At 29.0% G+C, this 13,406-nt stretch overlaps 1 protein-coding gene across 1 annotated transcript in view; it reads left to right on the top strand.

Annotated features, from left to right (window-relative positions):
• Window positions 1–13,406, top strand: part of LOC136085581 (uncharacterized) — a 212,984-nt gene that overhangs the window by 149,322 nt on the left and 50,256 nt on the right. Inside the window, exons 15-16 of the mRNA XM_065806901.1 lie at window positions 5,206–5,691; window positions 5,871–6,353. Of these exons, the coding sequence (XP_065662973.1) occupies window positions 5,206–5,691; window positions 5,871–6,353 (969 nt within the window). The remainder of the gene's footprint in view (window positions 1–5,205; window positions 5,692–5,870; window positions 6,354–13,406) is intronic.

Genomic DNA, 13,406 nt, shown 5'->3' with positions numbered 1-13,406 from the left:
TAGATGATGAGCACACTACCTTTGCAAGTTTAGAGAACCACAGTGATGAAGAAAAAGATAATGATTGTATTAATGACTATACTTCTGAAAAGGAAGATTGTATTCAAGATTCAAATAATTCATTTTTGTTTAATGAAACCTCTGAGGTTACTATTAAACACCAAGTTTTTGGACCTGTTATAACAAAGGTCAGGAAAATTGTAAAAATCTTTAAAAGGTCCCCAACCAAAAATGAAAATTATTTACAAAAGTACGTAAAAATTGAGTTTGGAAAGGTCATTTGATTATGGATTGTAAAACCCGATGGAGCAGCTTATTGCTTATGCTTGAAAGATTTGACAAATTAAAATATTGTGTTAAAAAGGCATTTCTAGATTTAGAATTGGATTCCAAAATTGACGATTCAATTAAGATGGACGAAAATGAATATAAAATTGTATCTGATTTAGTAGCACTTTTGACTCCTGTTAAAGCCACTGTGGAAGCACTTTGTCGACGAGACGCAACTTTAATTACAGCTGACATTGCATTAGAGTTTATGTTGACCAAAATAAAACAACGAAAATCTGAAATCGGGAATAAACTGTATGCTGCTTTGAGTCACCGAATTAAAGAGAGGAGAACACCATTAAGTAGCTTAGTTTATTATCTTCATAATGGCCAGGTTACATCAACGAAAATCACAGATGTTTTTGTACCAAATACAAGTAATCAAAATAAAAAGATTATAGTAAGCATGATAAAGCGTTTTCATCCCGCAGATATAGCATCAGCAGCAGACAGCAGTTGTGATGTTCAGCTAAACCAGGTTTTAAGAAGCGACGAAGGTGGTAAGAAAGTCAAAACAATTAGTGAACAATTAAACGAAGTTATGGAAAAAGGATTGATAGCTATACGAACAACACCTACAAGGGTAGAAAGTATAACTTCTAAGATTCAAAAAGAAATGTTTTTATTTGAAAGTGGTGGCACAAGAGGTGATCACCTTCAAAAAGTGTATAACTATATTCTATCTATACGACCAACAAGTGTAGAGTCTGAACGAGCATTCTCAGCCGCTGGGTTTTTATGCTCTAAAAATCGAACACGATTAAATGATTAAATGATGGACACTTTGAGTTTTTTAAGGTGGAGCTTTCAAAACGAATTATAACTCTTATATATTAATGTATACTTGTATTATTTTTAAACATTGTTATTTTGTGTTATCGTTTAAAGGTGTTATTTATAGTTTAAATTACTTTACTTCATCAGTTAAATTAATCATATAATAGTGTTTGATAATTAAAAGTTCTTCGCAGGCTTTATCTTCTATGATTGTAAGTTTTTCATTCAATCCCGGGATTACCCGGGGACAAATTTGTAATCCCGAAATCCCGGGATTGAGAATTTCCGGGATTTTTGCCATCCCTAACCATGGGCAATTTTAAAGCACTCTATTATATCTCCTCTCAGCCTACAAGTTTTTAGCGTTGTAATATTAAACCTTTCTAATCGTGGTTCATAACTTAGATGTGAGAGGCTTCTTGTTTGAGTTGCTCTACTTTGAATTTTTTCAAGAGCTGGTATATTGTATTTCTTTGATAGATTCCAGATTGGTGCTGCATATAAGCAGTTGAACAAAGGTTTTAAACAAAATTTCAGCAATTGCAGTGGTGTAGAATTCATGGTGCTGAATTCAAAAGTGTGTTTAATTAAACCTAGCATTCTGTTAGTTCTGTTGGTGCAGTAATTGATATGATGATTATTCCATCGATGTCATAACGCCTAGATCTTTTTCTGTATCTAAACCTTCAACTTGAATATAATGTTATGATCGTAGTCAAAGATAGTATAAATTCTCTTTTGATTATACTTACCAAAATGCATTACTTTACATTTACTTATATTAAGTTTTATCTTCCATACATGACACCATTTAGCTATTTTATCTATATAATTTTGTAATTTGTTTCTTAGTATTTCGATTTTGTCCAGCTCAACATAAGTTTTACTATCGTCGGCATATAATTTAATTAGGTGGAAAAATTGACAAGGAAGGTCATTTACAAATATTGTGAATAAAAGCGGTCCAAGTATTGGTCCTTGTATTGTACCACTTCTGGTGTAACACATTGTACTCCAATCAGACTGGTTTTTACCAAGTACAACTTTTTGTTGTCTGTTACTTAAGAAAGATTTTATATATGCAGCAAATTTATTAGTATTTATGCAATACAGTGTCGAATGCTTTCGGAAAATCAGTAAAGAGGATGTCATCTGGATGTTTTTTAGTTAAAGCAGTACTAATAAAGTTTTGACACTCTAGCAAATTTGTCAAACAGCTCTTTTTTTTCACAAAACTATGTTTGTTGCGACATGATAATGTTTCATCATGAAGTCACGGATTATACTTTCCATTAGTTTACTTATGATTGATGAGAGCAAAATTGGCCTGTAATTACTTGCAATAAGTTGACTACCACATTTGTGTATTGGCATAACGTTTGCCTGGCTCCATTGCCTTAGTAATGAACTTGAATTAAAGCTTTTCATGAAAATTATTTTTATTGGAATACAAAGTGACATTGCACAGTTTTTTAGAACTTATAAATTTATGCTATCAATTCCGATTGGTTTGTGAATATTTAACTTTTCATATTCTGTAATATTGTGGTTTTATAAAAAAGAAGATTTGCGTAATTGTTTGCTTGAAAGGAACGGTTCTCAAATTCCGGAAGCTCATTATTTATATTATTTGTGAAGGCTGATTAAAAGTGTTTGTTAAATATATTATCTATTGTAGTTTTGTTGGTGATTAAGTTGATGTGTTTGAGTTGTATTAAATTGACATTCGAGTTTAATTTTAGTTTCGATTTAACATAAAGAAGTTTTTAGGGTCGTTTTTTATCTTATTAATTAATGGCAAATCGAATCACTATTTCTTATTCTTTATATGGTTAGATAATTTTTTGCATATTTTTTGATATTCCGTTGTTTTTTTTTTCAATTATGCTGTTTATAGTTGTGTTCAACATCTTAGATACTATATATAATTTGTACCATGCACAATGTTTGTCCCAAACAAGTTTTTTTGAGTCAAACCATTTTGGTGCATATATTTTTTGCTTGTTTTAATAGGAATGTACAATTGACATGCTTCTTTGTATATTGATAAGAATGATTTGTAACATAGTTGAATACAATCCCAGGGTTCGAATAGTTGAGACCAATCCATGCTATCTATATATAGTCTATATATAGATTCTCATAATAACCTTTAGTGTAATTGTGATGGTGGTTAGAGAAACAATGAAAAGATTGATTATTTTGAGTCTTATATTCCCATATTATACTACAGTGACCATGTCCCGTGTGGATGTGGGTTTCGGAAAGTTACTCCAAAAAGATGCAGGTTTTAGGCGATTTTTTTCTTCTCTGGTTCATTCAGCTGATTTTTTAATGGGATGTTTTCATCTAGAATCTTTTTTAATACTCTTGCTGTAGCTAGTAAATCTGGCGATGTTGCACTAGCTTTTCTGCCTGAAGTTGAATTAGGAGCTGAAATGTTAGTGGCTTTGCATAATTTATCAACTATATCCTTTAATTCTGTATCGCTCTCAGTCATTTTAGTTATATCAGTTCACTTTTTACATGATATTGATAAAACAGAGATTAAATGTGTTTTTTTCCTTCTCTTGATAAGAGGGCTACCATGCTAAATAACAGTGGATTACCTCCAGTCTGAAAGCAAGACCTGAGTCCCTATAACATTTTACTCGTTTCGTTATGTCTCAATTGGTTACAATTGATAACAAGGTTACATTCTCTTATTTTTAATTAAATAATAATTAAATAAACTTGATAACACAGTAAATATTTGTTTATCATTGCCACAATGCTAAATACCATATTTATTTTATTTTTCATTGTAAAATAGCTTTCTCAACTGGTTACTGGGGAGGAGGAGGGGTCTTAATAAGCTTAGGTTGGGTAGGAAATTTTTAATTTTAAGGTCTTTACGCTTGTAGGTTTAATCTGTGCGTTTTTTGGTCCTAAAATCATTAAATTACTAAGTAGGAACATACAAAAGTTAGATTTTTAACTTAACCATAAGTATTTTTAAACTTATCCAAACTTTCTATTTAAAGAATTAAATAGTAAGTTTACTATTTAATTCTTTAAATAGTAAAGTTCAGGTAAGTTAAAGAATACTTCAGCGTTTCAAGAAAAAATTGACAGGGTTTTAAATTTCTTTTTTCTATAAAAAAAAGTTAATTGTTCAGTTTCAATTGATGACTGTCATGAAAATTTATTTTTGCGCTTTTAAAGTTTTAATAAACCCACAAGCAAAAATAAATATAAAGTTTCAACCAATATTTTGTGTCATCATCAGTCTAGCTAAAAATTTCTTTAATGTTAAAATTAGTTAAATCTACTACTGTGTTTATAACGTATTACTTGTTATGCTTGATTAATTTATTTTTTTACTATTGTTATATCTATTTACTATTTTATACTCTACTTCAAATATATATCTATGTTTACATATGCTTATATATATTTACATATACTTGTATATATTTACATATACTTATATATGAAGATATTTGTATATATAAAAAACAATAATTTATAAAATATTAGGGAACCACACATTACAATGTTACTTCTTGTAAGATTAAAAATGGTACTTTTTGTTACGTAAAAATAACATACATTTAATACATCGCATTATGTAAAAGTAAATACATTACATGTCATTACATAAACATGTTACAAAACAGTTTTGTAACATTACATTTTGTTACGTAAAAATGATATGTCTTGTCATGTATGATTAACAAACATTTTGCACGTGTTGTAACCTGGTTTCATTACGTAATGAAACTTATAAACATTATGGGAGGAGAGAGCTACAACCCTAAATAACATTGGATTACCTCTCATAGTGAGTTTGTTTTTTTATTATTAACAACCTTATTAACATAATAAAACAAGGGTTGTTGATGTGTTTTTTTCTTATAAAGCTTTATTACATTTTTTTAAAAGTATTGCAAAAATGTAAACATAACCTTGTTAAAATCAGGCTTCTATTATTATTTTTATATTTTACTGTTGATTGTTATGTATTACTAGTATTTATTAAAAGACTTTTGCAAAAAAATTATGTTTTTAAAATGTGCTTATGTTTTTTTTTAAATAAGTCTGAAACATTTTATTTAGATTTTATAAATTATCGAAAAGAATTCACTCTGGCAAAAGGTTTATATCTTGGAACTCTCAATGTTATGATGAATGAGTACACCATATCTTTTAATCTAAAACCTAAAAGTTATTCTAAAGGATTAAAAAATGTTCTTCGTTTTACTTTGGAGAACAATATTGCAGAATATGGTGATCGAAGTTCAGGTGTTTGGTTTCATGAAGATGGCTCTGGAAAGCTTGTTGTTTTTGTTGCAGTAAATAATGTTAATTACTCCGTTGAAACACCTCCACTTGCTTTAGATGAATGGTCTTTTGTTATGATAAGTCAAATTTTGTCAAATGGTAAATATTGGTTGACTGTTGATTTGAATGGAGTCAATATACATAGAGTAGAAAACTACAATGCAACAAACTTTAAAAATGTAAAAGTGTATGCATCGGATCTTTTGTATGATACTCAAAATTGTTCTATTGCTGACTTATTGATTATAAATGGAAAAGTTGGTAAGAGTATTTTTTTTATTCACAATGTTTAATGTTTGATAATGTAATATTTATAATTAAATTGTTAAAAAGTGTAAGCAATTGTATTAAAAAAAAGTTAATTAGTGTAGCATGTTTTTTTTTTTTTGAGGGAAAACTGGTAGTTATTAGGGCATTAATTTTTTTATTTCAAAATTTAGAGTACATTGTTGGTAATACCCCAACACCATTAGTAAAAGGAAATATTATTGCTGAAATACCAACACTTGATAAAGAATATTTAATTTCATTTGATGTTTATCCTAATAATTTTGTTCCCTACTATCATAGTGTTATTCATTTTACTATTGGTTCTAATATTGATTACTATGGTGATAGAACTCCTGGAATATGGTTTCATAAAAATGGTACATTGCATATTGCTGCACCAATAAATGGTTATGAAAATTACTTTTTTAACACAAATCCATTCAAACTGAATTTGTGGACTAACATTGAAGTTAGTCAATTTTTAAAGACCACATATTATTTATACACAATTAGAATAAATGGAGATGTTATTTTTTCTGTTATTAACAATCAAGCTCAAAAGTTTGAAAATGTGAAAGTATATGCTTCAGATCCATGGTATGAAGTTCAAGATGGATTTATTAAAAACTTTTTTATAATCAATGGAGTTTCAAGTTAGTTTTCATATAATTTAGTTAAAGAAAAATATAGGTTGATGTTTTAAAATTATAGTACATTTATTTTTCAATATTTTTGTGGAAACAAACAAAACTCTAATTTTCAATGTTCTATTATAATTATTAGCAATTTGCTAATGATATTGTCGGTAGCAATTACACCTATACTTTTTGTGTGTATATATATATATATATATATATATATATATATATATATATATATATATATATATATATATATATATAATGTGTGTACCAAAAATTTAATTTTTGAAAACTCTTTGCTATCACCCTATTAACCTGTTCTATACAATAAATAAACACTAAAATTAATTAGTTTTAAAATAAGATATATTTTTTAGGTAGCCACCAGACCATAGATTCTTAAACAAATCTCTAATAGTATTAAAAAAAAAGTTTAAAAGAGCATATTTTTTTTTCAAGTTTTTTTTCATTCAGTTAGTTAGGTCCATGAAGTAGTCTTATAGTCTTTGAGCAGAGCATCACAAATAACTAGGAAGTTTATGTCTTCTTTCTACTTATGATGCATATATGGTAGGAGCCAGCTTTGAACCATGGACCTCTAGTTCTAAAGCCTAAATTTTAATCACTTCACAACAGCTGCTCGGATGTTGGGTTTCAAATATAGCAAAGTTGTATGAAAATTTTTAAAATGATAATTACATATAAAAATAAATATTTTTGTATATAAAGTTTATTAACTAAAAGTGATAAATGTTCACGTTTACAAATTTTTTCGATAAAGTTTTTCTAATAACTTTTTTATTATATAGTTTATTGCGTTGCTTTGACACAATTCTAAGTAAAAATAAAATTTGTAATTAGATCTAAGTTAGAAAAAAATTTTTTTTTTTTTTGGTGTTCAAATAATTTTTTTATTGTTGTTTTTTCGTTTGTTTATGTATTCTTTTTTAAGTTGATATATAAAAATACAAAATAAATAAAAATATTTTTATGATTATTTTTATTTTGACATTAAAAAAAAAAAGATTCATTTGCAAATATTAAAAAAATTTGTGAGATATTTGTTGAACCAACGCGACAAATTATCATTATTAAGTTTTTATATTATTTTGCTTTATTTGAGACTATATAATTTTTATACCAGACACTTTTATAAAAGATAGACCAGGTATTACACTTTTATAAAACTTTTTTCTTACCTATTTATTCCAAATCATTGTGGCGCATAAACAATTAAAAATTTATTCTTTGTGGCTGGTGAGCCCATCCAATGTTCACCATAATGACAAAATGGACATAAGGCTATCCCGCTGGATGTGTTAAGGTGCTTAATAACCTAATGACTAACAAGTATGCACACATTCATTTGGGAAGGTCCACAATGCACATAAGTTCAGTGGTTGCTGACTATGTGCTAAAATCTCACTTTATAGCACATCATTTCACACCAGTACGGGGTCATAGCTCTTTTAGCTAAGAATGATAACTTGTGGCCTACGGTGACTAATGTGTACATTTGATCAATGGAAATCCATTCTGTAGGTCATACATCTGGCTCTGATGTGCTAGCCCATAAGCGCAAGAAGTGAGTGTGTTTAGCTTTCTATTCACCCAATTTGAAAGTGAACGAAAACATAGGGAGACCATACTAGACGACTAAAGGGAATGTACTTATGGGTTATACCCACTTGAGGTAGTAGCTTAGGGCACTTTTGAAAACACCTAGTTTTTCAAAAGTGCCCCAAGGTACCACCTCAAATTTGCTTTAAATTTTGACCACCCACAGCTTTTATGGAAAAAACACAATACTGAAAATTTCAGCTTGATTGACCGAACCGTTCAAAAGTTATAATTGAATTAATATTGATCAAAATTAGAAAAAATCAAAGTTGCTAAATAATGCAATACTAAAAAAAATTTTGGAAACTTTATTGTGCTACAGTTCAATACCAACAGACAAGCTGTGCCAATATTTTGTTACTTTCGCGAACTTAGAGTAACCACTTGTGGAAAAAATTAAAATTATGTGTTAAAAGTTACTTTAGCACTTGCAACAGCCTGTTTAAATATTACTTTTTAAAAAAAATATGATAAATTACATTCACTTTGTAAGCATAGAAAGTAGCGTAGACAGTTAAAATAAATTATGAAACTTTTTACTGGCAAGGTTCTATATATAGACAATTACCAAAAAATATTTAAAGACCTATACTCTATCTTATAAAATGATTGTAGCTCTATGACTCAGGTATGTATTTTTAATTTTACATGTATTAATGTATATTACATGTTTAACCCTCGATTTTAATATTTTTAGATTAGTAAAAAATGTCAGAGAAATGTTGTGTGAGAAGAGTTTTAAATGAAGATTGTGATAAAATGTCATATTGTAGAATGGTAGGAAGAATAAGACTAAAAGATACTGATATTGAAGTTTTTGTTCAAATGATAGGATACACTTTCGAACCAAATGAAGAGATATGTTTTCACCATGAAAAAGCTTATATTTCTAGATATGAAGCACTTTAAAAATAATGTTATGATCTATTTAAAATCTACAAGAAAAAAATTATCAAGGGATTGTGTAAAGTCAACATATCAATAGCAAATCAACCTAAGATCAAACCTGGTCAAAAAGTTTGTACTAATAGTATGAATGAATTCAAACTTACAGAAGTTAGTCAAGATGAAGCTGCTGAAGAAGGATTTAGTTGTTTAAACTCTGATAAGTTAGTTCTTAGCAAGAGTGCGTCTTTATTGGAAACATCTCCACTCAAAAATGTAAGTAGACGCAACAAATTAGGATATGGAAAGCAAAAAGCTAAAAAATCGCAACAAGTAGGATAAACCTAGTAGCATCAGCATTGGATATAGTATTGGAAAGAGAGCAAAACTCTATAAACTGTAATTATTTAGACAAACTGTTAGATGCAATAAAAAATTAATGAAAATAAGTTTGAAGGAAGAAAAAGTTCAACTACTAACACTAACTCCTGATAGTTATTTAATTGAAAAAACTTGCAAAATATTTTGAGTTTCAAAACATCTTGCAAAGAAAGCTTGAAAGTTGAAAAATGAAAAAAGAATACTTGCTAAACCTGAGGCTAAAATAGGGCAGCCTTTAGAAGATATTGTTAAACAAAGTCATTGAAATTTATGAATCCAAAGAGTTCACAAGACAATGTTAAGGAAAAAAAGACTTTGTTTCTGTGCATATAAATAATGTAAAAGTTCATATTCAAAAGCGCTAAATATTAGTTCGATTAAATGAAATTTATCTTATATTTAAGAAGTTTAAGAAGTTATGCCCTAAACACAAAGTTGGATTCAGCAAGTTCTGTGAACTAAGGCTGAAGTGGTGCGTCACTGTTGACAGTAGTGGAAGTCACTCAGTTTGTGTATGTTCTTATCATCAAAATGCTAAGTTGATGTGTGTTGCTTTACCTAAGGGCCATTTAATATATTACAAAGGTTTGATGAAAGTATGTGTTTGTAATATAGATAGTCAAAGCTGCATGTTTGATCTATGTTTAAACTGCCCCGGTAAAATAAATTTGAAGACTTACTTGGAAAATGTGTTTGAAAATAATGATTTTGATTTTGACGATCAGATAACATACAAACAATGGGTGTCAACTGACTAAACTGCATTTGTCACAGTCCAAACAAGCATTATTGAGTTTATTGAAACTCTAAGTGAAACTTTGTATGACCTTTGTCACCACCACTTTATCTAAGAAGCACAATCCTCCTACTTATCAGAGGCAAAAAGAACATTAGATCAACACACTTGTCTTATTCTTATGGATTTTGCAGAGAGCTATACTTTTCTTGTGCAAGGTGCTGTACAAGGGTTTTACTGGCAAGCCTATCAAGCTTCCTTACATCTTTTGCTGTTTATTACAAAGATGAAAAAATCAACTCAAATGTGAATGCTGTTGTACGATTTCTGACCATCTTCACTATGACCAAACAACAGTTCATCGTTTTCTCACAAAGTTACTCCTATGATCAAAATCAAACTACCCACAATCAATAAAGTAAAATACTTCAGTGATAGTGCTGTGTCACAGTACAAAAATTACAAATATCTGTTAAACCTAATGTTTCATCTCTTGAAGATCACAATATAAATGCCGAGGATCACTTCTTTGCTACATCCCATGGGGAAAGTCCATATGATAGAATAGGAGGAACTATAAAAAGAGAAGCAGCAAAAGCAAGTCTACAAGCAGTAAATGCAAATCAGATTCTCACACCAAATGAACTGTTTACATGGGCTGAAAAAAATATTAAAGGTGTTTACATATTTTACATTTCAAGTGATAATAACTTATTTTAACCTAAAGAAACAATATGAAGAGATGAGCACAGTCCCTGGCACAAAAAGCTGTCGCAGTTTTGTACCAGGTGGAAAAAAATTATTTTTACAGAGAATCTCTTGCGATACTATAATACTCATTTGCTAAATAATATTAACTTGGCAAAAAAAGATTCATCAAACTTTCAACCTGGTAAATACATTGCATGCTTTTAAGATGATGAATGGTACATAGGGCTTGTGCTTAAGATTTCTAATGAAAACCAAGACGTTAATGTAAAATTCATGCATTGAAACAAATTAAATTTAAAATGGACTAATGATGCACAATCAACTCAGTGTTGGGTTCCATTTAATAAAGTAATATGTCAAACAAGTGCTCCATCCATTAAAGGTAGAAGTGCTCGTGACTACAAACTTCCTAATAATGATTATGACAGTATTATGAGTTATGCAAATCTGAGATAAAGAAATTAGTGTACTTGTATTTTAAGTGTATATACACTTCTTTCAGCATTTTTATTTTTTTGAGATATAATATAACTTGCGCTATTAGGTATCCTTTTAAACTAAAAAAGCATAGCACTCAAATTGCTAAAACCATGTCATAAGATAAAGTATAGGTCTTTAAGTTTTTTTTGGTGATTATCTATACATAGAACCTTGCTAGTATAAAGTTTCGTAATTTATTTTAACTGTCTACACTACTTTCTATGCTTAGAAAGTGAATGTAATTCATCGTACTTTTTAAAAAAAGTGATATTTAAACAGACTGCTGCAAGTGCTAAAACAACTTTAAACACATTCTAATTTTTTCCACTAGTGGTTACTCTAAGTACACGAAAGTAACAAAAAAATGGCACAGCTTGTCTTTTGGTACTGAAGCACATTAAAGTTTTCAAAATTTTTTCTAGTATTGCATTATTTAGCAACTTTGAGGTACATGAACTCAAAAACTGTTTAAAATCAGTAAAAAACATCTACAAAAATAAATAGTTTGGGTAAAAAACTATTATCCTTAAAAATTTCAGGTGATCATCTATTTTATTTAAAAAGTTATGATCTGTTAAAAATCAAAAAAATCTAATGTAAGCTCAAGATACTCAAATTTTTCTAACTTTGGTCAATATTTATTCTATTATAACTTTTGAACGATTTGGTTAATCAAGCTAAAATTTTAAGGTTTGTAATTTTTTTATAAATACTGTGGGTGGTCAAAATTTGAAGCAAATTTGAGGTGGTACCCTGACGACCATTAGGTGATTTGATATGGAATGATCCTTATGCACTTCATCATCACACCTGTAGACATCAACAGTATCTTATATCAGTGAATCAAATATTTGTTCTTTATTATATACTTTTGTTCATAATCTTTTTTTGACCTTATCCTTGAATATTCTTTCAGATTTGTGTTATAATGTGCGAATGAGACCATATATTTGTGAGAAGCATTAAAGTGAAAAAATTTTACACAAAAAAACCACCTGACATACAAATAGCTAACTTGTAGAGATGGCCAGTTATCTGGGGTCCAAGGAATGGTAATGCTTTTCTAAATATGTATATATGTTTCATGCTTTTCTGGGGTCATATTTTTTCCCTGATAATCTATTTATTTCGTCAAGCGCTCATCTTATTTGCAATTTTATGGGTTTGTACTCAGCAAAAAGGAAGCATCAACAATTTGGGCCCAATAACACAAACAAACACCACCAGAAGAAATATGTATGCACCTGTAGATGCTTTTTAACCAAAATAGAGTTTAACTAAAGAAAAATCATAATAATGCTAAACTGGAAAGCCTCCCAATGAAAACACACAGCGGTGATACTCAAATCCAATACCATAGGCAAAAACTAATGAATGAGAGCAAAACAATTCCATAATGCAAGGTAAGTCAAGAATCTTCATATTCACACTCACTTGGGCTAGACCTAAAAGCAGGGCAAGATTATAAATATCTATAAAAGTATTTGAAATCAAAAATGATATATTCAAAACAAAGAGATAACCTTGATATGAATAACCAGATAATGTATATGCAAAAAATGCTAACAGTCACTCACACCAGACAGTTAGAATTATTAGACTGAGTAGCAAACACAACAAGAATAACACAGATATATGTTTTATGATGATTAACATAGATGCATGTTTTTATAACAAATGTATTCTTGGTTGGAATCTACTGAACTATTCTACTAGATAAGTTTAAACATAACACGATCTCGTTAGGTTTTTCATTTCTACCTAATTTTCTTGATCTGACATTGCTAAGTTAGTTTATTGTGGTTTGCACTATACAGTCTTCACAAATATTCTTTTGGTCATTTATCAACAATATTGTTTTTTAAAATTACATTTTTTAGTGGTTATAAGCTATTAGTAAAAATTGCATTTATTGTCCCATCTGTTACTTTCTCACTACTTTTTGTCTACTGATTTAATGTTTGAATTTTTTTTATCTCTCTCTAATCATTTTTTAATTACTCTGAGTCTGTTTGCATGAAAACTATTGTCTCTACTTATCAGGTAAGATTTACATTTCTCGTACTATTGGTCACTACATTTTCTACCATATTTTCTACTAACTACTTTCATATTAACCACAAACCATCTTAACTTGGTTTCAATGTTTATTAGTGGTATTTACTTATTATATTTATAAAACATCTTACAGCCATAAAATAAATGGTAAGTTACTCTTCAATTTTTTTCATTGCGCATACATTCATGTGTAC

This window comes from Hydra vulgaris, chromosome 09, assembly GCF_038396675.1.
Source record: "Hydra vulgaris chromosome 09, alternate assembly HydraT2T_AEP".
Taxonomy (NCBI): domain Eukaryota; kingdom Metazoa; phylum Cnidaria; class Hydrozoa; order Anthoathecata; family Hydridae; genus Hydra; species Hydra vulgaris.
This window is presented reverse-complemented; position numbering and strand designations above follow the sequence as displayed.